Source organism: Enhydra lutris, unplaced genomic scaffold, assembly GCF_002288905.1.
Source record: "Enhydra lutris kenyoni isolate GAN:26980312 unplaced genomic scaffold, ASM228890v2 scaffoldscaffold9, whole genome shotgun sequence".
NCBI classification, from domain to species: domain Eukaryota; kingdom Metazoa; phylum Chordata; class Mammalia; order Carnivora; family Mustelidae; genus Enhydra; species Enhydra lutris.
In genome coordinates, this window is record NW_019154093.1 from 45993653 (window position 1) to 46018560 (window position 24908).

The 24908-nt window shown below is 35.4% G+C and overlaps 1 protein-coding gene and 1 pseudogene across 2 annotated transcripts in view; one reads left to right on the plus strand and one right to left on the minus strand.

The window, feature by feature from the left end:
• LOC111143169 (adhesion G protein-coupled receptor L4) overlaps positions 1-24908 on the minus strand; it is a 116548-nt gene that overhangs the window by 43799 nt on the left and 47841 nt on the right. Inside the window, exons 2-7 of one of the 2 annotated variants that reach the window (XM_022496681.1) lie at positions 14568-14720; positions 7718-7867; positions 6959-7029; positions 5965-6144; positions 5672-5855; positions 4469-4585 (exon numbers count right to left, since the gene is read on the minus strand). In XM_022496681.1, the coding sequence (XP_022352389.1) occupies positions 4469-4585; positions 5672-5855; positions 5965-6144; positions 6959-7029; positions 7718-7867; positions 14568-14720 (855 nt within the window). The remainder of the gene's footprint in view (positions 1-4468; positions 4586-5671; positions 5856-5964; positions 6145-6958; positions 7030-7717; positions 7868-14567; positions 14721-24908) is intronic. The other variant, XM_022496682.1, reaches the window with a different exon arrangement.
• On the plus strand, positions 16-1580 carry LOC111143642 (annotated as a pseudogene).

A 24908-nucleotide genomic window follows, 5' to 3' on the forward strand; every position in this document is an offset into this window, starting at 1 on the left:
TCCTATTTAACATTGATGACATGTAGTTACATAGTTACGCAGTCTCAAGGTAGGAAATTTACTGCCTTGGCAGACAGCTATTTATCTGTGCCCCCTGACCCTCCTCAAATGCAGTAAATCAGCATATAACCCAGGACTAGAAATGCAATCTGATCAGTACAGATGATCATGTGACTATTTTTCCCTTAGCCTGGACATTACACCTATATCAATGGATCTCAAATTGTCTTGGTTTTTGAAGCAGCTCATTATTACTGATATTAAGTATGTGAACAACTCAAAATCTAGATCTATTGTCTTTTTAAAATTCCTGTCACCATTTAGGTCATACACCTTCTCTATCTGTTGTACAGAATTACGGACGCAGAATGTACAACTTCATGTTCAGAATTTACTCTTGGAATCAAAAATTCCGATTTCAATCATTATTCCTACTTGTGTGGCTATGGATAAACTGCTTGGATCTTCAGCTTCTTCACTTGTAAAATGATAATAGTAATATTTACTCTAGCTACTTAATGGGCTAAGGTGGAAACCAAATTAAATAATACATGAGTCTTTTGTAAAATTTAAGGTGCTATATTAATAGGACTATTGTTAAGTTTTAAACTAGAAACATTATAAATTTACTTTAGATTACTGACAACTTATAAAGAACTCTTTTATATTTGGTCCCTCAAATTTGGGAGACCAGAATAATGTGAAAGGCATAAATTCATCAAAACCATAAATACAAATGTGGTTGTATCATAAGAGACAAAGAACTGTGCCCTCTAGCAGCCATCTTGCATCACTGTGAGTGTGCCCCTAATCTCAACAGGTCTGCCCAGAACCTGGGAGCGCGAACTCTAGTTCTGGGCCTGGTCTCATTTCCGCTGCAGCAAGGTGAAAGAAACTACCACGAACCAAGAGAAACTTGTCAAACTGCTCAAGTGCACATTGCTCGCCCAAAGAGGAGGGTGGTCCATTGAATAGCGCCAGGAGATGATAAAAAAAAAAAGTCAGTTCTTAAAGAAGTTAGGGGTAAGCAATATCTGTGATACTGAAGACGTATGTTCACACACTAAGGAACAGTGATCCACTTTAACAAGCCTCAAGTGCAGGCATTCTTGGCAGCGAACACTTTCACCATCACAGGCCAGGCTGAGACAAAGCTGCTGACAGAAATGCTACCCGGTATGTTAAAACATCTTGGTGCAGACAGTCTGAGCAGCTTAAGAAGATCCGTTAAAACTCTGCCCACACAATCTGTGGATGGAGGAGAACCACTTGCTACTGGAGAGGAGGAGGAAGGTAAAGTTCCAGATCTTGTGGAGAATTTTGAGGAAGCTTCCAAGAATGAAGCAAATTTAACTGAGTCAACTTCTGAAGATGGTAAAACTCAAAGAAGTTACTGGGAGCTGCTACTCCCAGTAGCAGGACTGGTTTTTAAAATTCTGTTCATGTCTCTGAGAAAATCCAGATTTCTAATATTTCTGAGCCCAAGCCCCTTGGACACTGCAACTCTTTTCAGTGTTTGCTTAGACACAATTTGTTCTTTGAAGCTAATTAAGCTGAAGAAGCCTGGGAATAACGTTTGAAACAAGGTTAATGAAAAAGAAAAAACAAACAAACAAAACAAAACCAACCCAAAATAAAGAACTGTGATACAAATCTGAGTCCTTCCACATGACACACATCATACTAATAAATAATATTTTTTGATACTGCTGTGGTTATATGAACTAGAAATTGCCTAAATGCAGCATGATTCATATTTTCCATTGTCTTTAAAAAAGGTATCACAAAAAACATCGCTAAGAGATTGCTGAAATTTATGTATATTAGATAAGAGCATTTTCCTCAACCACCAGTTTAAGAAAACTTATATCAAAGAAAGAAATGAGTGCTATGGTGAGTGCTGTGAAGTGTGTAAACCTGGTGATTCACAGACCTGTACCCCTGGGGATAAAAATATATTATATGTTTATAAAAAATAAAATTAAAAAAAAAAAGAAAGAAATGAAGTTATTATAACATGGTTGGGCTAGTGACATTATGAAGACTCCCTGTGATGAGAACAAGCCCAGTCTTTGCCATGGACAGGCCAGGGCCTGAAGCAGGATCTGAAAACCTTTCAGGTCAACTTGACTCAGTCCAGTGTATGAACCAGTTCATATCACGGCGCCTTCTCAGAAGGAGATGCAGTAGGAGATGGTCCAAAATCAAATGAAACCCCCAAAAGATAAGATAGATCTCAAGTCTACTAATCACTCCTATCTTTTCTCAAGGAAAATATTTAACATCAAATTTTTGACTTTGGGTAAAATGTGATTCTTGCTGCATAGAATACTACAAAATCCCTTCTTAGTTCGGTTCTGAGTATTGTTTCAGTATTTGTCCATTCTCATCATTTGAACCTCTTCTAATTCCCATGACTTCTCACTAATTCTTGGCCTGATTTAGCTTTTAACTCTCTTATCAAATATGTATCTTCATTCAGTAAATGAGGGATTTATTTGCTAATGACCGGAAATAAAATTCAATCTATAAAAAAAGATTAAAAATCCACCTGTTCTTCCATGGACCTCCCTTATTTTCCTAATAATGACACTATACACATTTTTAACTTGAAGCCTGTGTTTTATTAATGATTTTTTTTTTTTTTGTAAATGAATAATCACATGTAGACACCATAAAGCAGATTTTATCAGTTTGTTAGACTTGTCCTTATTTGTAAGATACAACCTTAAGGGGGCGCCTGAGTGGCTCAGTGGGTTACAGCCTCTGCCTTCAGTTTAGATCATGATCTCAGGGTCCTGGGATCGAGCCCCTCATGGAGCCCCTCATCAAGCCCCTCATCGAGCCCCTCATCGAGCCCCGCATCGGGCTCTCTACTTAAAGGAGACCCTGCTTCCTCCTCTCTCTCTCTCTCTCTCTGCCTGCCTCTCTCCCTACTTGTGATCTCTGTCTGACAAATAAATAAATAAATAGAATCTTTAAAAGAATAAAAAAGACACAACCTTAAGGAAATCAAATTTTCTATGTTTTCTTAACAGCTGACATTATGGTCACTTTCAAGTGTCAGAGTTTGCACACGTGATCTTCAAATATAACAAGGCTATCATACATTCAGACGGGATCTCTTTGAGAAATTAATTCTGTCAGTGTAATGAGTATTTTCAGTGGTTTTATTCTCAACTTCTAAACACTACTCAAATTGTCTTAGAAATTTCAACAGTTTAACACAGTCTTTGGATTTGCTCCTAAATAGTTATATGTATGCATGGTTAATCAGAATATGATGTAATAGAGTAAAAGCCTTGGATTCAATGGTAGTATGGTTTAGTTATTTTTTCTTTGTTTTGTGGCCATCTGTTTCTTACTATTGTATAAAAATGACAAGAAAGAATGAAGGGGATAATATCAATTGGTTAGGGAAAAAAATCCCACATTAATGTTGTGCAAAAATTTTTTTAAAGAATGTTCTTCTGAGAATGATGTGCAGAATATTAAAAAAATAAAGACAATATAGCCATTTATGCAATGATTTCTACACTAGAGATCATACTGTGTTATTATATATACTTTTCACTTACATTTACGACAACCCACATATTCTTTGAGAATCTATTATAATTAATGTTTCACTTAGGTAGTATATTTTGACCTATTTGAAAATGATAACAATTCTGTTGGCAGAGATTTTTTTTTCCTAAGTGCATTGCATTAAAAGACCACATAAATGGCTAAAATAGCTGCTTCCTTGTCCTTGATTAGGTGACAAAGAAAAGCTGGTCAGGGTTGATTTCTTTGTTAACTTCCTCCCTTCTAGTACTGGCTCTGTATTATTTGTTGATGTGCATGGAGAAAAATCCATTAACTTCATTGTGCCTTCGTTCCATTATCCATAAAGTGAGGAAATTAGGGTAGGTAATCATCAAGTTGCCTGCTAGTATTAGCATTCCATTTCCCAAGAAATCCTGCCTTTAGATGAGAAGTTTAAAGTAAAAAGATAAGAAATGGCAAGTGGAAAAGAAATTGAGGCCGAAAACACTAACTTTCTGTCTTTGGGGACATTGTCTTCCTCACACAATTATAAATTCAGCCTCCCAATGAGTAATATGAAGGGTTACTGAAGAAGAAATAGTAAAAGAATCCTATGCAAATTATAGCACCTATAATTTCTATAAAAGATGGAATAAAATCACAACTCCTTTATATATTCCAGTAGAATCTCAACAATATCAGACAGCTTCAGAAATTGGGTACAAGACAAGAAGGCTATAGGTATCGTCAGCTAAAATTCTTACCATGTATTGACATCAGACTGAAAATCTCGAGCACAAAGACAGAAATCCTGTGTATAAACATCAAATGTGTTCCCTAGGAAACCACACGTTATATGTACAACAGATACAATCAAAGACATGATAAGTATTTATTGCAAATTACAGACATATTGAATATAAGACTATTGGAGTCTTACCATTGGAATCATATGCAGCTTTCCTCTTTGGAAATACCTTTATATAATTTCCATCCACATTCATATAGGGATGAGTATGTTTGATGTGATATGAATCAAAAAAGAAAGTTTTGAGAGCTGAAATAAAACCATGAAAATCATAAATTTTCTGAAGTTACTTTAATCAGGTTATTTGTTTAATGAGGGACAATTTTATCCATCATTGTTGTGTTTTATCCATCATTATTGTATTTCACCTTTTTTGGCAAGTAGAATGAGCATATTCTGAACATGCTTAGACGTTGGATCTTAAAAATCTGATTCAGGTTTTAACTTTTTTTATTTCACTATATCACTCATGGTTTAATTTAATTTTTGTTGGATTAAGTAAAAGACAAAATACATATGTACCCAAGGGAGCTATAAATTATAATTACTAAATCAAAGACAAGTGACCACCATGTCTTAGAGGATGGTATCTATAATAAAATTGACCATATGGGGAATGATTGAATTAAATTCTTGGATGATAATTTCCTTATCTGGGGTAGCTCACCTTTTTTATTCAAGAGCATCTCAGAAATGCAGGGATCCTATATATTAGTCATAATGCTTGCTATTTTAATTTTGAGCAAGTGGTGAATTCTTGCATACTTACCGCTGCATAGTCAGATGTTACCCACACAATATCATATAGATGTATGCAATGATTAGCAGAAAATGTTCTTTGTTTCCCCAGAGCAAATTTATAGGCATCTTCAGTTTGATTCAAGATTCTGAATGTTCTAAATATGAGATTGTATGAAGCAGGAAACATTCTAGTTTGCTAAGTTGATTGCTTCATGTCAGAAAATCCATCTAGAACTATCTTTGGCCAAGGTAGATCCAAACAAGTCATGAGATGACTAACTTAAAATGACAAGGGAGTAATGTACCCTAAGCATTTGAATGCTAGACAGCTTAGCAATCAGACAAGGTGAAGATGGTAGGGAGAAGACCTTGCTTATGTATGAATACATTTTTACTCATACTGCTTCATTTTACTCGTACTCATTTTTACTCATACTTCATTCACATTACTCTTATAATGTGCATTGCCATTCATTTCTGCATTGATGAAACAGGTGCCAATTTAATTAACAGTATTTTAAATACTTTTTTTCCCTTTTGAAGATGGCCTGTTCAGCAAACACCATTGTTTTGAAATTGACCTTGGCTTCTCACCTATATCACTTGAATTAGTATTGAACTGAGTGGTCTTTTGGAAGTTTTGAGATATCCTCAAGGTAGCCTGTTCAGCAGCATGCATCAATTTTGTGAGATGAGTTCTTCTGAGATTCATAGATAACTTGTCCCAAACTATAAATGTGTCCTTTTGAACAAAATTATTCACAGTTTTTATAAATTCCTGTTAAAAAAAAAAAGTATGTCTTTTAAAAATGTTGGAATCCATGAATCACAGGTGTAAGGAAAAATTTAAAGCTCAGTTATATTGAGTTAAAGCTCAGCATACTTACAGTAAGAGTTGAATTAGAAAGGGTGTCCTTGGCTGAATTCGTGCTATTCATGTCACCCAGTAATGGGGATGATTTAGCTAATATTTCTATATATGTAATTATATCCATTGGTGAAAGATCTTTCACAGAATTTCTATAGACTTCTTGTAGTAAAGCCACAGGTTTCTGTATGTGTCTAAACTGTACAAAAATGAGTCCAGAAAAAAGAAACCGATTTAGAGCTCTATTGGATCTTTTTAAGAATAAAGGCTGTATGATAAATTTATTCTAAGTTTGGTTTTCTTGTGCTCTATGTTAATAAGTTATCAGACTACACCTAAACCATGACACGCAGCACTGAAACTTGAAATTATTTGCAAAAAGTTAGCAAGTAAAAAGCATAGAAATTACTTTAGAAAAGAAACAGCATGTTTGAATTAACAACTTTTAAAAATGAGCTTTTAAAAGTTATAATATATGATAATGTATTTTGATTTAGATTTCAATCAACCAGAGAAAAATTCTTTATAATGTGATAGATTGGAAATTTGCTCTTAGCTGACTGCTCGTCGTGTTGAGAATCACACTTTCAATCACATGACAATTTTGTGAATGTCCTACTTTATTTACTCTTTGAAATATTTCCTTTGAAGTACAAAATTTCCTGGCATTCGTTATGTTTTCTTAGAATGTGGGAACCGGCCTGGGGTCAAAGTGTGTTTTTACTATTTTGTTCATCAACTTTATAAGTTGAAAGCAAAATTTCCAGTATACTAAACAGTGAAAAAATAATATACACTAAGTATCTCAAACTCTTCCTCAGGACCTTGGGGATTTTCAAATTGATCCTTTCTGTGACTCAAACAAACTAACTAAATCTGTATATGTAAATAGTTTCAACTCTACGTGAAGATAGGCTGGCTGCTCTTCTATTTAAAATGTGATGTAGGAAGGATTTTAATGGAAACTAAAACATCAAAATACAATAAATTCTTAATCTAACTAGTTTACTTACTTTTGTTAACATTCTATCAATATTTGCAGCAATACAGGCATTATCTAGATGGCAGTTCTCACTCACATTTTCTGTAAAAAAAGAAAATGGATCATATAGTAAGTTTTTTAAAATATTTTTTTCCTGGGGCACCTGGGTGACTCAGCCAGTTAAGCATCTGCCTTTCTGCTCAGGTCATGATCCCAGTGTGGATCTAGCCCCCGCATCGGACTCCCTGGTTCTCCTCCTACCTGTCACTCCACTCATGCTCACTCTCACTCTCTCTCAAATAAATAAATGAAATATTTTTTCCTAAGATGATTATATTGATTCTAATAATTTTGCTCCTTTATTTAAATATTTAAAACACATTCTTAACACTTGAGTTTTATTTTCTGTTTTACTCGTTAATATTTATTAGCTTCTCATTATTTTAAAAAATGATTCATAATAAAATACACAATGTTTATTTTTATTCATTTATTTGTCCTTATTTATTTTCATTTGTTATTATTTTTATTCATTAAGATGCACAATATTTTATGGGAAGTGGAAGACTGTAGTTACCCTCCATGTTAACTACCTGTGTTAACCGCATAAAACATACAGTCTTACCTCCTCCATTAAATGAAACAATAACTTTTCTTATTTTATTTTATAGATAATAAAAGAATACTGGAAGTTTTTAGAAGATGTAGTTCTTTGTATGCTTTACTATTGTATAGCATTATATTTTATATAGCTCTTCAATATTACATAAAATGTAATCATGTAACTTACTTTGGCAGTGCGTGCCATCATTAGGTGTGAACTGTGATTTCCCTGTGGATGTCTGATAACCTTCCTTGCAGGAACAATTATACCCACCACCCACGTTTTCACACACTGCATGATCTCCACAGGGAGCTGATTCGCTGCACTCATCTATATCTGGAAATATTTGGAAAATTAAATTTTTTATTTAGTATTTATACAATTGCTACCTTGCTGATACAGTTATATATGGTTAGTGATTTCATATTAAATTTTATAAGAAAGTAAAGAAAATCCCATGATTTGGAAAATGACAGAGCAAACTCAGCTGCATATATTTATTTTAAACCCCGATTTGGCCAATCCATTTTGAAAGTGAATTTAAAAATGTCATTCATGGACCAAACTCTTGAATTATTTTCTGAGTATAATTATTCATCCACAAAGTCATTAAAATAATTTCCATCATTGACAATTTAACATTTAATCCTAATTTAATAAAGACCCATTTTTTTAAAGATTTTATTTATTTATTTGAGAGAGAGAGAACACAGAGGGAGAGTAAGAGGGAGAAGCAGGCTCCCCATTGAGCAGGAAGCCCAATGTGGGGCTCAATCCCATGACCCTGAAATCAGGACCTGAACTGAAGGCAAACACTTAACCGACTGAGCCACCCAGGTGCCCTTAAAGACCCAATTTTAAAAATACATCTACAATTCTTTGTTTTCTACTACTAAACTAAATGGATTGTAACAATCCAGTTTAATCTGGATGATAAAAAAAAGTAGCTAATTTTTTCCCCAAAGCTTCATTTTTGCATGTAAGTTATCCTAAAAATTAGCAAAATGTGTGATTCAACTCCCTTAAAATTTTACCACAACTTAGTACTTTTTGTCCAGGTTATATTTTACTATGATTCTGAATATACAGTCATCAGAGATAAAGTAACAAATTGTACAGAATTAAGTCTTAGATTTTCAGTAGCCATATATCAAAGTCACAGCAAAAATGTTAGGTTTTAAGCTCACATAATTTATATTCTTAATTTAAAATTTTACATACTGCAGTGAAATATGTCTTAAAGTTAAAAATATAGTATAAATACTCTGCCAGTAGGCAGAGTTCCAATAGGGAATGATTCCAAGGAACTGAAGAGTCCAGATCATTACCTTAAGCTAATGCAAAGATTTTTGTGTTCCCAGCCTGGCTCTGACATCTTAGAGATACTCTAGGTCAGATTAATGACTAAACCTGTAATTATAAGTATAAAATTTGATTTTTTAAAAAACTAATCGAGTGCCACAATACTGTTTGCCATAAAAAAGGGGGAGTAATCAAAGTCCAACTTAAAAGGTCATTTAGCTAGTTATCTTAGAAGTAGTTGATCCTAATTTTTCCCTTCAAAAATGCAATGAAGGCACAGAGTAACATTAAAATTCAAACCACCAAAACCTGAAACTGACAGTAAGTCTCTTGGTAGTTCTTGAAGACCTGACCATTAGCTGAAAGGGAATGGTACTAGATTTAAGAAGACAATTCATAGGCTGAAAAAAGGGTAGAAAACTCTTTGTTCTTCTGCCAAGCCTACATATTCATAATCTGTACTCTTCAGAGATCCATCCTCTTCCTTTCTTTTCTGTATATGTGTGTTTAGAGACTGCCACTCCACACACACACACACACACACATACACACACACGGAAAATAAAGTAGTATATAGTAGTATATAGCATGTACTATAACCAGTGGTATACTGTATCCAAATGGGGATAACACTCCAGTGAAGATGTTAACAGACCCATGTGATATCATAAACGGAACATTTTATTTCATGGATATGAAGCTTATATTTTCTGAATGCCCATGTTTCCTATTTTTAGATGCCTTATTGCTAACAGGAAATGAGGTGTTGATTTCTCTCAATTTTAAAATTATTTGAAGGTGCAGACATTGTCCCAAACCCATCTCTAAGCAACATAAATAGCTTTCTTTTTTAAAGATTTTTATTTATTTATTTGACAGAGAGAGAGCACAAGCAGGAGGAGTGGGAGAGGGAGAAACAGGCTCCCTGCTGAGCGGGGAGCCCCATGTGGGGTTCAATCCCAGGACCCTGGGATCATGACCTGAGCCGAAGGCAGACACTTAACAGTGAAGCCACCCAGGAACCCCAGGAACATACAAATCTGGGCAAACTTAATGTCCATCCTCTCTCTCTCTTGTGTTTTGGACACAGGGTATATAGTCTTGGTGCTCGTAACCGACTGTGTTTCAGTTTTTCTCTGTGTGTCCTCCACACCCGTGGTGCTTGTTGGGTTTCTGCTCTAGTTCAAGCCTTCCTACCACCAGTCACTTAGCCAGTTACTATCCCAGAATGTCAGCGTTGGACCAAGTAGGGTATTTCAACCTCTGAATTCACCAAGTGAGGAAATGGTAATCTGTAAAAAGAAAATAAGGAGGTAGTCTCCTGGGAGACCAGCATTCAAAATGAGGATTATGTAAATTTTTATATTCTGACTCCAAATGTTATATGAGAATATTAATTAACCTACCAAAGTAATGCTTTTCAAATCTTAATCATCCCATCAAAGTCATGTTTTCCAAATTGTTTGGACTTTTCTGGCTTATACTTTTTGATTTTATAACTTTTTATTCAAATGTGGAAGTAAGGTTTGCTGAATTTGATGTTCTTCTCACTCTGTGCCTCAGTAGTAGGGTTCACTGAATCTAACCTAGTAAGGGAGTGTCTAACTACCACACTGGCTATGTGCCTCTACTATGGTTAGCATATCACTCTATGCCCCTTGCTACCTAGTAATACAGAGAGAATCATAAAATATTGAAAGAGTATGCTATGTCCAAATGAGATGTGACCGGCTTACCAAAATGAACATGACCACTGTTTTGCAGCAAGATCTATACCCACTTCTCTGGCCACCTCTTGCAGGGCCTCATTAGCTGGGATCTAATAAAAACACTGTGTAGCCTTCTTCTTACATGTAAAAGACCCGTAGAAGATTTTAATTCAAATTCTAGTTATAATACTCATTAGCCTTGTGACTTTAGGTAATACTATACAAATACCTTTTATCTCAAAAGAATGCTATTTTATAACAAAGAGGAAATGTGTGTGAAGGTGTTTTGAAGTTGTGCCCAAGATATAATAGGTACAGTGATTCTATTCATATTCCGTGTTTTCTTAATAGCAGGAGCCCTGTGAATATGTAAGCTTGGAGAAAACAGATTGATAATGAGTGTCTCATTAGATTGCCATGTCTTAGTACTCCCTGGAGATGTAAAAGAGGAAAAGAACCCCTACCACATTTTAATAAAAGTTAAATTGCTCTTCTGTAATTATTTCAGTGTGGCTAGAATTGACATACCTATTTAATAACTGATCCACTTTTTCTACCACCAACCTAACACTCAGCTTAATACTAATAACTTGATTTTGCCAAACGTAAGCACATCATAACAATCATTTACTTGTTTTGCACATCAAAATATTCACTTGCTCCTTTTTCATTAGTAAGGTTATGCTGGTTTTTCATGTCTACAATGAGCCAGCCCAGCAGTAGTTCATCATAATCTTCTTTCAGAGCATGATCCTATGATTGTTTTGATTCTTATCATTTTCATCAATAATTGAATTGTCTAATGTTTAACTCACAGACTGTGAAAAAAGATAACATGTGCAATTACTGAGAGTAATTTGCAAAGACAAAATTGGACGTTAATATTATTCAAAGCCAGAAAAAAAAACTCTGAAATTATCAGTGTAGCCAAGTCAATAGGACACAGAAAATTATAAGCAGTAAACACTGCTCTTCAGCACATGGTAAATGGGAAGGAGTTCTTGGGTTGTACTCATTTGGCCTTGGAAGAATTCACTGTCTTATTGGATACGTCGGTTTTCTCATTTGTGAAACGTGAATCTGGAACCATGTCTCTTGGGAGCGAGGGAATCTGAAATTCTGTTTTACTGTAATTCCAAGGGAAAGCAAATGTTCAGGATGCTAAATTTCCCTCAAAACCTTCTGCAACAAAATTACCTTCTCTATGGACAATAATATTTGAATATTGACTAAAGTAAAGAATTTTGCTTGGGTCATTTCTTGCCCTGAATTGGGGTTCTTAAAACATTGTCTTTTTATAGAGGTTCTTAATGAATATAATTACCAGACATGTCAAATTTAAGGATAAGCTAAACTTTCAAATCAGACGTGATACAGTACAAGGTGATATACTAACGTAAATGGAAACAGAATTATAGTTCTCTGCTCAAAGTCCCTGAAGATTATCATAATGCATAATGAAAATTACTATAGGACAAGAGAGGTTAAAAAACAAAACAAAAAAAGCTATGGCTGTTTTGCTTCTCAAAAAAGCTTAATCCTTAAGGACAATAAAATTTGTGAGAAATAACCATTTTCCAGGGAAGGAGTTTTCCAGTGAATAATCCATCAAACAAAACAGGTAGAAGCTGAAGGACTCAATATTGGGTGCTAGGTTTTAATATAGTTCTTGTGTTTACTGATTACTTAAAAAAGCTAAAAAGGGAATTAGCCAAAACTTAGGTCCATTCCACAGTATCTCAATAATAAAGGAGTATTTGGGAGACCGAGTCTGAAATTACAAATACGTTATACTTCCATAAAACGTTGGCATTCAATCATCTCTCTGTGTGTGTTTTCTCTCTGTCTGTGATTCAATTTTTTTTTTCTAATACAGGAATTCTCTACTTGTAGGGAACACAAACAGACAGAGAAATATAGCCTTTTGTGAATTGGGGCATATTAAAAGTAAACACACTCAGATGAAAAGACAGATGTCTTCCAGAGACAAGAGGGAGTGGAGAGCATAGTTAAAATTGTATTAAATTTCAATGATTAAGATGTTACAAGTTCTGTTTCTTCATTAACTGGAGCATTTCTAGCAAAGCTTAAAGAGCTCTCTAATTAGAACTTAACTAATAAAGGTAAAATGCATAACACACACACACACACACACACACACACACACAAACATTCCAAGAAGACTAGCAACAAGAGTAGGGGCTTGAGAAGAACAAATAGTGAGGTATTACAAATTTTCTCGACAGAGCTTCATAGATTACTTCCTGAATGTACTGTAAAGCTATAGACTGTAAAACTTTTTGCTGAAAACACTAAAGATAAAATTTATCCTCCAACACAAGGTACCTGGGTGGCTTGGTCAGTTAAAGGTCCACCTTTGGCTCAGGTCATGATCTCAGGGTCCTGGAATCTAGCCCCACATCGGGCTCCTTACTCAGACAGAAGTCTGCTTCTCCTTCTCCCTATGCCCCTCCCCGCCAGCTCATGCTCTCTCTCTCTTTCTCTCTCTATCAAATAAATAAATAAAATACCAAAAAAATTATCATCCAACAAAAATTGTCCTATTTTCTCATATTTTAAATCCTTTATTCTCATGCAAAAACATGATCCACTGCATTTGTATGATTCAGATCAATGCCTAAGATTTAGATGGCCACCCATTTTTGCCTCCCGTGGCTTTCCAGATACGACTGTGGTTCTAAACCTCTCTTTATCCTAAACATGTGAATCTGGAGTAGCCTGCACGTCCCTTGGCTATCAAATGAGAATACATTCTTTTTCTGTTTATATAGCAGAGTAAATGTTATGAAACCATAGGTACATGAGACAAGATAATTTCTTTGATACAGACATTTCATAGATAAAGTTTCTTTGAACATTGTCTCCTAACTTATCATGTGTTAATAATAACATTGTTAGGCTTCTCCTTCGCTTACTGATGAGAATCTCAGTAGGGAACTAATCAAAGGCTTCAGTGTGATCTAAATTAACTTGGATATATCTCTTTTATCTAACCATGTAAAGTAGAAGCAGCACATCACCCTTGTCCACGTTTCATGCAGAGTCTTGAGTTCTAGTCTAGTCTCTTCTCCTGGCCAATGACTTCACTCTCAGGGCCTCAGTTCATGTATTAATTCTGCACATCTGTATCAGCCATAATTAATTAAGCTAGTTGTTGGTAAATTGGACAGTTTTATGTAAACCATGATAAAGATGATGTGTAACTTGCTTTCAAAGTTTAAATCTTTGGTTCCAGGGAATTTGCCTCTGAAAATTGTTCAACTCTTTGAATTTCCTAAACAATCTTAATTTCTCAGACTATAATCCAAATTCTATAGGATCTGGTATATCAAATACATGACCAAATTACAATAGAAGGACATTTAAAAACTTCTAGACACTCTCTTCGGATTCAGAGTGATATTTCACATAGGAATTTAGGGATGAAATTATTACCATCCCAGAGGACATTTTAGTAAACCTGACATGATTTTCTAAATAGGACCCTATTTAGAAACTACAAACATTAGTTTTTCTGAACATTAGTAGTTACATTTAATGCAGATCTTAATAAATAATTCTAAAAGCACTGGAACAATTCTTTTATAACTAATGCCTTTCTGAATATTTTCCAAGAAAATGTAGAGCCCATCTCAGAGTGCATGTTTATAAAAGCATCAATATCTTGCCATGCAAATGATAATTTTTTTGAGTCAACCTATTAAAGTGTAAATATTTATTCTGTTGTTTGTCACCATGCTAGATCACATACTTTCATTATTTTTTTCTCATAAACTGCTTGATTTTCTCCCCCCAAATATTTTCCTTATATCCTTAGATAAATTTTCCATAGTAACCGATTATACAGCATTAGAGAACTAAAGGAATTGAGGAAGTTACTAAAAGTATTGCACAACTAGGGTACGCTCAAGGATGGGTAGAATTTGGTTCAGATAATATTTCATCTCTGGAGATAATAAGCAGTATGAGATCGGTACAAGTTTAAGTTAGGTGGTCAAACTTACCTATGCAGAAGGTTCCATCATTAGTGATGAACCTATCCTGGTTACTGCTGGATCTGAAACCGGAGACGCACATACAGTAGTAACTTCCCTCTGTGTTAGTGCAGTTGGCATTTTCACCACAGGGCTGGGTCAAATTTCCACACTCGTTATCATCTGTGGGCATATCAATTTAAGACATTATTTTTATATAATTGAGATTTAATTTCTAATATTTTCCACCAGTATTTGGGAACTGCGACTGGTAAACAGTTTAAGGTAATGCGATGTCAATATTTAGGAATGGTTAACAGTACAATCCACATTCCATACTTTTCTCATTTTTATTTATAATGTGACACTTCCTTTGTAGTTGCAAAGCAAAACAGAATCTCTTACTTCTGAAAATACTGAGCGTGATTATTGAACCTCTATCAGAACGTGTTCCAAATTTTATGTGTAATTTAGTAATAATAATGTCAATACATCATACTTCTTTGTAAATTTACAATACTCTCTAGAATTAGTCAAAAGCATACTATAAGTTAAAACATCAGAGATTACAAATTGACATGCTCTAATCATGTACCATTTATTTTTATTATTTATTCACTAGAAGAATTTTGCAACACTAGGTCGACACCTCTTCACTTATTAATGAATTTATTCATGGAATACTATGTGTGTTTTATTGTCCTATAGAAGAGCATACAAAAAAAAACTTATATCATGGTCCAGGGTCCTTACCTTCTAGTCTTGTAATACAATATAACAGAAAATATATAGGTTCACAAGCCCTTTAAAAAATCAGAAAGAAATTTATACTACCTGTCAAGTAAATAAAACAGAAAACAAGGGCTTTTCAGAAGGGATCATAATGGACTGGAGGAGAGAGAGAATATTTTTAGGTGACATTAAATCTTGCTGGTTGAATTACATCTCGCAAAAAGATATGTTCAAGTCCTAATCCTGTGTCTTGTGAGTATGACCTTAGAAATGGGACCTTTGCAGATGTAATCAAGTTAAGATGACATTACACTGAATTAGTTGGGCCCTAATCCAGTGGCTGGTATCCTTGTGATAAATGTATGGGAAATTTGGACACGAAGACACAGAGGGGAAGGCTACGTGGAAACAGAGGAGGCGCTGAAAGTGATGCAGCTGCCAGCCAAGGGACGCCATGAACAGAAGAGCTGGCAACCACTAGGAGCGAGAAAGAGACAAGAAAGGATTCTTCCCTAGACCCTTTGGAGGGAACATGACCCTTCCAACACCTTGATTTCAGACTTCTAGCTTTCAGAACCAGGGAGGTTCTGGAACAACATTTGTGTTGTTTTGGGCCTCTAAGTTTGTGCTAGTTTTCAAGGCAGCCCTCAGAAACTAATGGGCCCACACTGGCCAATGCAGGATGGAGAAGCATTGGTTGGAGAGAAGAAAGGTCATGAAAAGGAAGACAGAATGTTGAACAAAGATGCAAGCATAGGGTAACTGAAACACTTCTGAAGGTAGAGGGAAGCCAAATTGGGGAGCACAGAGAGAAACCATAGGGGAATCTCTCTAAAAACAAGTTCAAAAAATATCTTTAATTTTCATCCCCATTTTTATCAAACCAAGTTTAATTTCTCTTTAAGAACAAATGGTATGGGGCGCCTGGGTGGCTCAGTGGGTTAAAGCCTCTGCCTTCGGCTCAGGTCATGATCCCAGGGTCCTGGGATTGAGCCCCACGTCGGGCTCTCTGCTCCGCAGGGAGCCTGCTTCCTCCTCTCTCTCTCTCTGCCTGCCTCTCTGCCTGCTTGTGATCTCTGTCTGTCAAATAAATAAATAAAATCTTTAAAAAAAAAAAAAAAAAAAGGCCACCCTGCCAAGGGCAGTGTCCTGAGGCAGGGATAGGGAAAGCACAAAAAAAAAAAAAGAACAAATGGTATGATATTTAATTTGTACACAGGCTATTGCAGACATACAGTGGTAATGAAGAGTTGGAGATTTTCCTGAATGTTTTATAAATATGAATTCATTGGATCCTTACATAAGCTCCAGGAAGAAGGTACCATTGTTACCCCCTCTAACTGCTGAAGAAAAGAAGGAATAGAGAGAAAAAAGTAACTTGCCAATATCACACAGCTAGTTGCAGAGCCAGGTAGTTTGGTTCCAAAGCCTGTTCTCTTAACTGTTGCCTCCTGCTGCTTCTGTGAGATTTATTTTAAAATGCCAAAATGTATAATAAGAACTTATCAAATGAATTATGGGTCTATTTTGGGAAATGGAAAGATATTGAAGTAGTGATTTCAGAAGGAAAATGGAGACTTTATTTGCATTCTATTCTTTTTTTTTTATTTGAGAGAGACAGAGAGAGCCCTCATGGGGGGAGGGGCAGAAGGAGAGGGACAGGAGGCTCCCTGCCAACAGGGCTTGATCCCATGATTCTGAGATCATGATCTGAGCTTAACCAACTGAACCACCCAGGCACCCAGACATAGAATATAGAAAAATTCTGTTTTTTTTTTTTTAAAGTTTTTTTTTTTTTTTCAGAGAGAGAGAGAGAGAGAGAGAGAGAGAGAGACTGAGCACAGGCAGACGGAGTGGTAGAGGGAGAAGCAGGCTCCCTGCAGAGCAAGGAGCCCGACAAGGGACTCGATCCCAGGACCCTGGGATCATGACCTGAGACGAAGGCAGCCGCTTAACTAACTGAGCCACCCAGGCGTCCCTAGAAAAATTCTATTTTTAACTTAAGTTTTATTTCCACTTACTCATTTGCAAACACTAAGGATATATGTGTAGGCATTAACATATGGTAGAAACTAGGGGTGAATTCCTCTCTTTTTAAAAAAATGGCTACTATGGACAGGTCAGAAAAGATTTTCAAGCTAAGTGCTTTAAATGTATTTAAACATGTTAGAGCTCAGTAAAATAAAAAGATTATTTACTGCTATAGTCAGAGACCAAGGTTAGTGTTCCAGGCATCCTGTCACAATGGTTCAGGGACCCAGGCTCTTGCCATCTAATGGCTCCACCACCCACTGGGTCTGCAGGCTCTCTGTATTGATCCAGGTAGGGAGTTAGGGTAGAATAGAGCATAAGAGTCATCCATCACTTTGGTCCATATTCTATTCACCAGAATTCATTCAAATGGACACATTTAACTACAAGGGAGGCTGGTATTATAGGCCAGGAAGAAGAAAAGAGATTTTGAACAGTCAGAGCTGTCTGACATAATTATTGTTTCACAAATATAGTTGCATTTGAATAATGAAACCAGATATATGTGAATACCAAAAAAATTTACCAAATATAAGAAAATCTAGTTGATTAATAGCAAACATGCATAAATTAATTGGAACTCAAAAGGGAAGATAACATTATATTTTTGAAGTTACTGTAATTTCTTTAATCAATAAACATCATTTAAATTAGACATATCCACTGCATTAAAAGCTTTTACTCTTCACTTAGCCAATCATTTATTTCATATGTTTTTGATTTGTGTTGATATTTCGATATTGTGCCTCTGATGGAGGATGAAAGAGGAACCATGGTTTTGTCTCTGCCCTTCAGAATCTGGACACCTGGACAAGAGGGGATGAGTAAGCAGAGACCAGAGAAATGCATACGTGGTGAGAGAAGACTGCAAGAGTAAGTGATGGCCTTATTCCTTTTACTCGGGTGGGGAAAGAGGGCAGAAGAGATTTCATGGAGTCTGGAAGGATGAGGTTTTCCCACATTACATTTTTATATAGTTTTATTTGGACATAATTTTAGGCATTATGGAACTATTAAAAAATGTTATGGAAGGAGAAGGAACTAACGTAATTGAAGTCTTTCACCTCCCACCTGACTGCAGGGTAGTCCAGGACGCCATGTGGCGTCCATGGGAGCACATTTTAAGACATGGTTGTCTGACATGATTACTACCATTTGCTGAAGACTCCCAGTGAACCAGGCATTGTACTAAGCACTTTGTATACATTATCTGACACTTGTTTTTAATCCTCATATAAACCTAATGCTGCAGACGTGATTCCTATTTTACAATAAAACTGAAATACAAAAAGTTGGATTACCTTGCCCAAAGGCACACAACTAATAAGTGGCAAAGTTTGATTCAAGCCTGGAGCATTCTGAATGTCAAAGTGATCTCATTTTTCCTAAATACTACGTTATAAGAGAGTTCATTGTGGTAATAGCTACCATTTATTGAGTGTTTATTATGTGCTAGTCACTGTGATAGAAAGATTACAGTAAAATGGAAAGTATGTTGTGACTACCTCAGATCATTGTCAAGAGGACTAACGAAATTGACATTCAGACAATTTTTAGAATGGTGCCTAGCATGTAGTAAACACTATATACAGGCTGCTAATCTCCTTATTTACAAAATAACTACTATTGCTATTTAAATTGCTAGAAATCTGGTCCCTGCTTAAAATTCTTAACAGCAACCTGGCTTTAGTGTGTAACATTATCTCTTCTCTATGTGGAAGGGAGCTTCTGAATTTTGGGAACCAGTTTAAATCACTTATCTTTACACAGGTATAATAATAAAGATATTTGTAAGGAATCTATAATGTATGGTCTTACAATTAGTTTTCCCACAGTTCAATTTTTAAAATTTCAGTAATTTATTTTATTATTTTTTAAGAGTTTATTTGTTCAAGAGAGAGAGAGAGAGAAAGAGAGAGAGCGAGCAAGCTGGAGTAAGGGGAGGGTGAGAAGGAGAGGTAGACTCTCGCCTGAGCAGGGAGACTGACATGGGGGTTCAATCCCTAGACCCCAGGATCATGACCTGAGCTGAAGGCAGACGCTTAACCAACTGAGCCACCCAGGCACCCAAGTAAGATAAATTTTGAATGGCTTTATATAAACTGTGCTGAAAATTTAATACTTTATTAAGATGTAATACTTTATTAACCTGTCTATTTAATTTTTCATTTATTCTGTACACAGAGATATAGTCTATAACTCTAATGACAGTATATACATATATACTTGGAGCAAGCATATATGTTTATGTATGCATATACAAAACTAGTTTATTAAAATTAACTGAGAGCAGCTCACAGATTGAACACAATCATCTAAATCAAGTAAAAGAAAAATATTTCATAATGCTGGGTTTGATTCAATCATTTAGTTACTCAAATATTTATGGAGTCTCCTAGTTCCCAAATGTGAATATGGTCTATACTGGGAAATAAGTAAAAATTAATCAAAAAGTCAGAATATGTGCCCTGCTGTCAGAGTTCACATTCTAAAGCAAGTTAACACAGTAGCATATAATTGAGTTCTTATTAAAATAAAAGTTTCAATTTTTATCTCAAAATTTGACTCCTTTTACAGCATACTGGGAAAAGTTTATATTAACTTTAAAAGAAATTGTGCTCTCAGATCAGTTATTGGTAATAAAGAGAACGAGGAAGATTGTATCCCTTGTGGTCTATAGCTGAAAAATGATATGCAAAAATACTGAGAAAAAGGACTCACTAGGTCTGAAGTATTGGTCAGAGTCCAAGAAAATGAGACTCTTTATATCAACTGATTATGTTTCTAAAAATAAATTAACATAGCAATAAGTTATTGGACTTCAACACATTTTTAAAAGTCTTGGGTAACATTATTAATAGTCAGAAGAAAGAGATTAACAATGATTTTTGTATCTTTCTCTACTGTGTGGTTTTGAGCACTTGACCTCTTAGCTTTCTAATCAAGAATTGGGAAATAAAAGTATTTTGTTATCTCTTTCCCAATCTTCCGGACTGGATATACAATAAGGACTAATTCCCTAATGGTCTGAGTCAAATCTTGTTTCATAAAATAGCACTTATCTAAAAGTAACCTCCTTGCTTCCCCCAAGATAGTGGAGATAGGCAAGAAATTATCTTCGTGAAGTAATATATAAATTTGAAGTATTTAAATAGACTTAACGTTTCCAGTGTCCAACTTCATAATAATTAATTTTCAAGGAGAAAGTTTCTTTGGATGGATATAAAACAGGAAAACAGAAGCCTGCTTCTTCTGTGCTCTAATTTCCATTGTTCAAATCAATTGACCAGTTCTCTTACCCACTCTCTGTAACTCTAAATTCAAGCCTCCTTGTGGGATTATAAACTAAATATTTAGATTAGAATATCACTTGAGAAATTCACTGTTACACCATTAAGTTGGAGATAAAAATTTTTAACATTTATCAAAAACTGTTAAAGAGAAATATTAACATTCCTTCAGCAAAAATTTTTTTCATGGTTCATGTCAAACACACTGAGTTGAGCAGTTGAGAACAAAAGCATCCTCATCCTGTAACACAACAGGATCCATGGCTACTGGAGAAGATGGACAAAGGCCTACATTCTTAGGAGGCAGGGCGTGTAACAAACACAAGGACTATTTAGCAGTGCAGTGGTAATGAGAGGAGAATGGTTCCCTGGACAAGTTTTCAAGATAGAAGGGTGAAGTTTATTTACAGGGAAGGTTTAGAAGAGGAGGGGATGCTGGAGCCAAGCACTGAAGTATAAGAATTTAGACAAACTAAAGGGGCTCCCAGTAATCCTTTCAAAGGAAAGAGCTTATCCCAAGGCCTGGAGGCCTGCACAAGCTGCATAATTTACAACAGAGCTATGTTGTTGAACACTGGGGTAGAAGAGTAGAAGGTGAAGGGCAAGACTGTGTGGGTAGGCCTGGCCTAAACTCAGAAAACACTTGCCAAGAATTTGGGACTATATTCACTGAGTAAAATAATGGCCATCATCAGATTTATGTAGTGGAGAAATCTGATTAGATTTGAATTTCAAAACAGGTTTGGAAAGATAATGAAAATTAGCTAAGATCCCAGTTGACGGGGCAGAACACTACAAGACATGAAGAACTAACCAAAGCAGAATCAAGGAGAAAGTGGGGTAAGCTATATTTTGGAAATATTTAGAGGTTAAAAATCAATGATGTGGGGAGAGAAAAAAAAAAAAAGTGGTTAGGATTAAACTTGATTAGGCATGAATTGAAAATTATATCAGCTGGATAATGGTATATGTAGATCTTTTATTATTAATATTATTATTTACTTTTGTGTGTTTGGATTTTTGATAATAGGATAATTTTAAAAAAATCCGTGGGGATTAGAGATTAATTAGATATGGATTAACTGGAGAGGGAGAAGGCAGGGATGACTCCCAGATTCCTACTGGAAGAAATCTGGCTGATAAACTGATCCAATTACCAGGACAGGGAGAAGCAGAAGAGGAGCTTCCTTTGGGGCTAATGAGGGAGTTTGCTTTGACCAAGGAAAGACTGAGGTGCCTTTAGGACATTAAGATAGTATTAACAATTGGGCAGTCGATCATGCAGTCATAAATTATTTAATCTTGAGGTAACACTCAAGGTTCCCTCCTCTTCCAGAGGATGTGTCAGAATCAAGAGCCTGGCGTTTACTCAGCTCTAGTGCAAGTAGCAAGCCTGCTGTCTTTCTTTACACTTATCTCTAGGTGGACCCTGTCTCCTGACTCCTTCTGCTTTCATCTCTGTAGTTTTAATGAACATGGCTGTGGCATTATTGCGCTCTTGTTTTTCCTTTTGTTGTTGTTGCTGTTCTTTGTATGTTTTTACTTGGGTTTGGCTCTTCTGACCAACTGAGTAATACAGTCCAGAGGTTAGGATGTGAGAACAGAGAACAGGGACCAAGAAAGCCCCTTAGCTTATTTTTGTTCCCAGTGTTGGCAAGAAAAATCTCAGCAGTTCCAACAGGGTTCAGTCCAGCTTACCAGAAAGCCACACAGGAGTGTAAATAATAAACAGGTGTAAATGCTAGAATCCTCTCTCAGCCTATTTTGGGGCAACGTGTTCCTGTGGTTGGTGGCTAGCTACTCATTTTGTTATTGTGGGCTTATACAAAAAACCGAGATCCGTGTGGTTTATACCTAATAATCTGAAAGAAGAGAAAAAACATTTCTCAGGCATTCTGCTAGTTGGCTCATTTTATTTATTATTACCATAACACAATGATTGGTATTATCTCTAGTTTACTTATGACAAAGCAAACATCAAATGGGCTAAATCATGCAGTGTAGAGGGAAAATCTGTTGTACACATTTTTTATCCTTAAGGCTAGCTGGCTCTACCTTGTATCTCTGCATTGTAGACTGAGGTGTACTTAGTCATAAAGTAGTCTTCTAAACAAGGCACCGTTAATGGGCATCTAATTCTCTAAATTCAAGAGTGATATTGACTACCCAAGTAATAACATGTTTTTGGCAACAAACCATATAATTATATGACTTTCTGTATGATAAAGTAGAATTTTATAAGTTTTTTTTAGGTTTAATAAGACACTGGCAGTCCAGAAGCTGAACACAATTTGTGTTCCATTTTTGTTAATCTAATGACCTCAGTTAGGGAAAAATAATTAAAAAGAGAAAATATTATCTGCTTTTTGCAAGCACTTGAGATATTATTGGCAGGGCTCAAATGGATTATAACAACTTGAAAGCCACAGAACCTTAACAGCAGCATTGCTTCTACACACATTCTCCCTCCAGACACAATTGCCAGTATTGCTCCGTAAATTTGAACACTAAAATGACTATAACTATTATGTGACTCCTTGTGAAACAGATCCTCTATGTCAAAGGTGGGGCAATGCCACAACTTTACTTTTTTTCCTTCTATTTTTCTCCCCAAGGCAGCCTGCTGGGCTCATTTATTTCCAGCAGCACCGACAATTCTCTTCTCATACCCAACACTCTAATGAACTTAGAAAAATAATCATTTATTAGCCTCCTCAATTATGGACTTTCTGCGGTTTGTACTCTTCTTGGGAATATTAAGGTAAACATACAGGTAAGGGAGAGAAAAGTTCAAGAGAAGGGAAAGATGAAAGAACGACAGTGGAATTAGAATGGGTTCAGCCAGCCAAGAAAAGAACTGGACTTATTGCTTCCACACTGAAATGATGTCATTACATCCTCTATCTAAGACAAGGAAAAGAAAGACAGAGTTATATTTTTCTTCCCCTCTAAGAATTTCTCTTGCACCTTAAGTGAAGGCGAGAATACGATACACACATAACCCACCATTCCACATACACAGAATCACATTTGCAGAATTATTAAGAAGATAATATTAGATAAATGTAAGTAATATTAGATAACAAATAAAAAATATTATTAGATAAAAAATAAGTAAATCCAGTATTGAAGAAATCCTTTTCACTTTTCCATTGTTGATTATAAAATACATAGTTGATTATAAAACTCATGTTTTCCATGACCATTGATTTAATAAGTCCAATTTAGTAAAGAAAAGTCAGATATATCAAATGCAAAATGTTAGAATTATCACGGCAAGGAAATTTGGATTACACAAGAATCAAGTCCCCTGGGTATTCATTATTTCAAGGAATTTCTTCAATGAAAAAAAATTTTTTAAACTATTCAAAACTACAAATATCATTTCAAGTTTTTTGAAAAGAAAAGTGTGCCTTTGATTATGGATCAGGTTTTTCCAAGGATGGATATATATATATATCCCCCAGCCCCACACCCAAGATATAGAATGGTGTCAGGCTGTTTTTGCATTTACTTATTTTCTGAAGGAAATGTAACACTTGAGAAAATGTTCTTATTTTATGCTATGATCATTTTTGGTTCTCTCTTTGTCAGAACTATGAAAACATACATTTTAGAGCAAACAAGCAAAACTAAGTATAAATAGAGTAGGCAAAAAAAGAAAACAAGCCATCTAATTTCTCTAGACACTGGAAGCCACTTCTCTTGCTCATTGGCTGCAGAGGGCAAGATAAAAATCCTCATACATTTATTTCAAATTATGAATCAATGATTCTAATTTTTTTTTCATTCCATTGTATCTATTAACTATAATAGTAAAGATGAATAACACTCTTAGAGTCTTTCTGGTATTTCAGTTATAGTTATAAAATAGGTTTTGAGAAACTAGTTTTATTGATTTATGTTTCTAATCATTAAAGTAATACATATTCAAGGGGAAAATCAAATCAATGATAGAAAAAACTTACAAGCTGTCAGACAAAAAAAGTTGCCAGTTAACAAAGGAAAATGATTAAAATAGTATCAGATTCTCACTAACATACCTGAGAGGCAGTGGGATAGCATGTGTAAGTCACTGGGATAAATAACTGATCCTATAGTTCTCTAGCCAGCTAAAGAAATCTTTCACTCAATACAGTGAGAAACAGTTGTAAAAAAGCATGGATTCAGAGAATAGGTGACCCACCCATGTACTCTGTGTGAAGTAAACATTCAAGATAATGTTTTAATCAAATAATAAAGTAATTCAGTAGATAGGCCTTAACACAGAGGAAGATTAGACTGAGGTGTAATAATGGTGGATATGATCAACCCTACA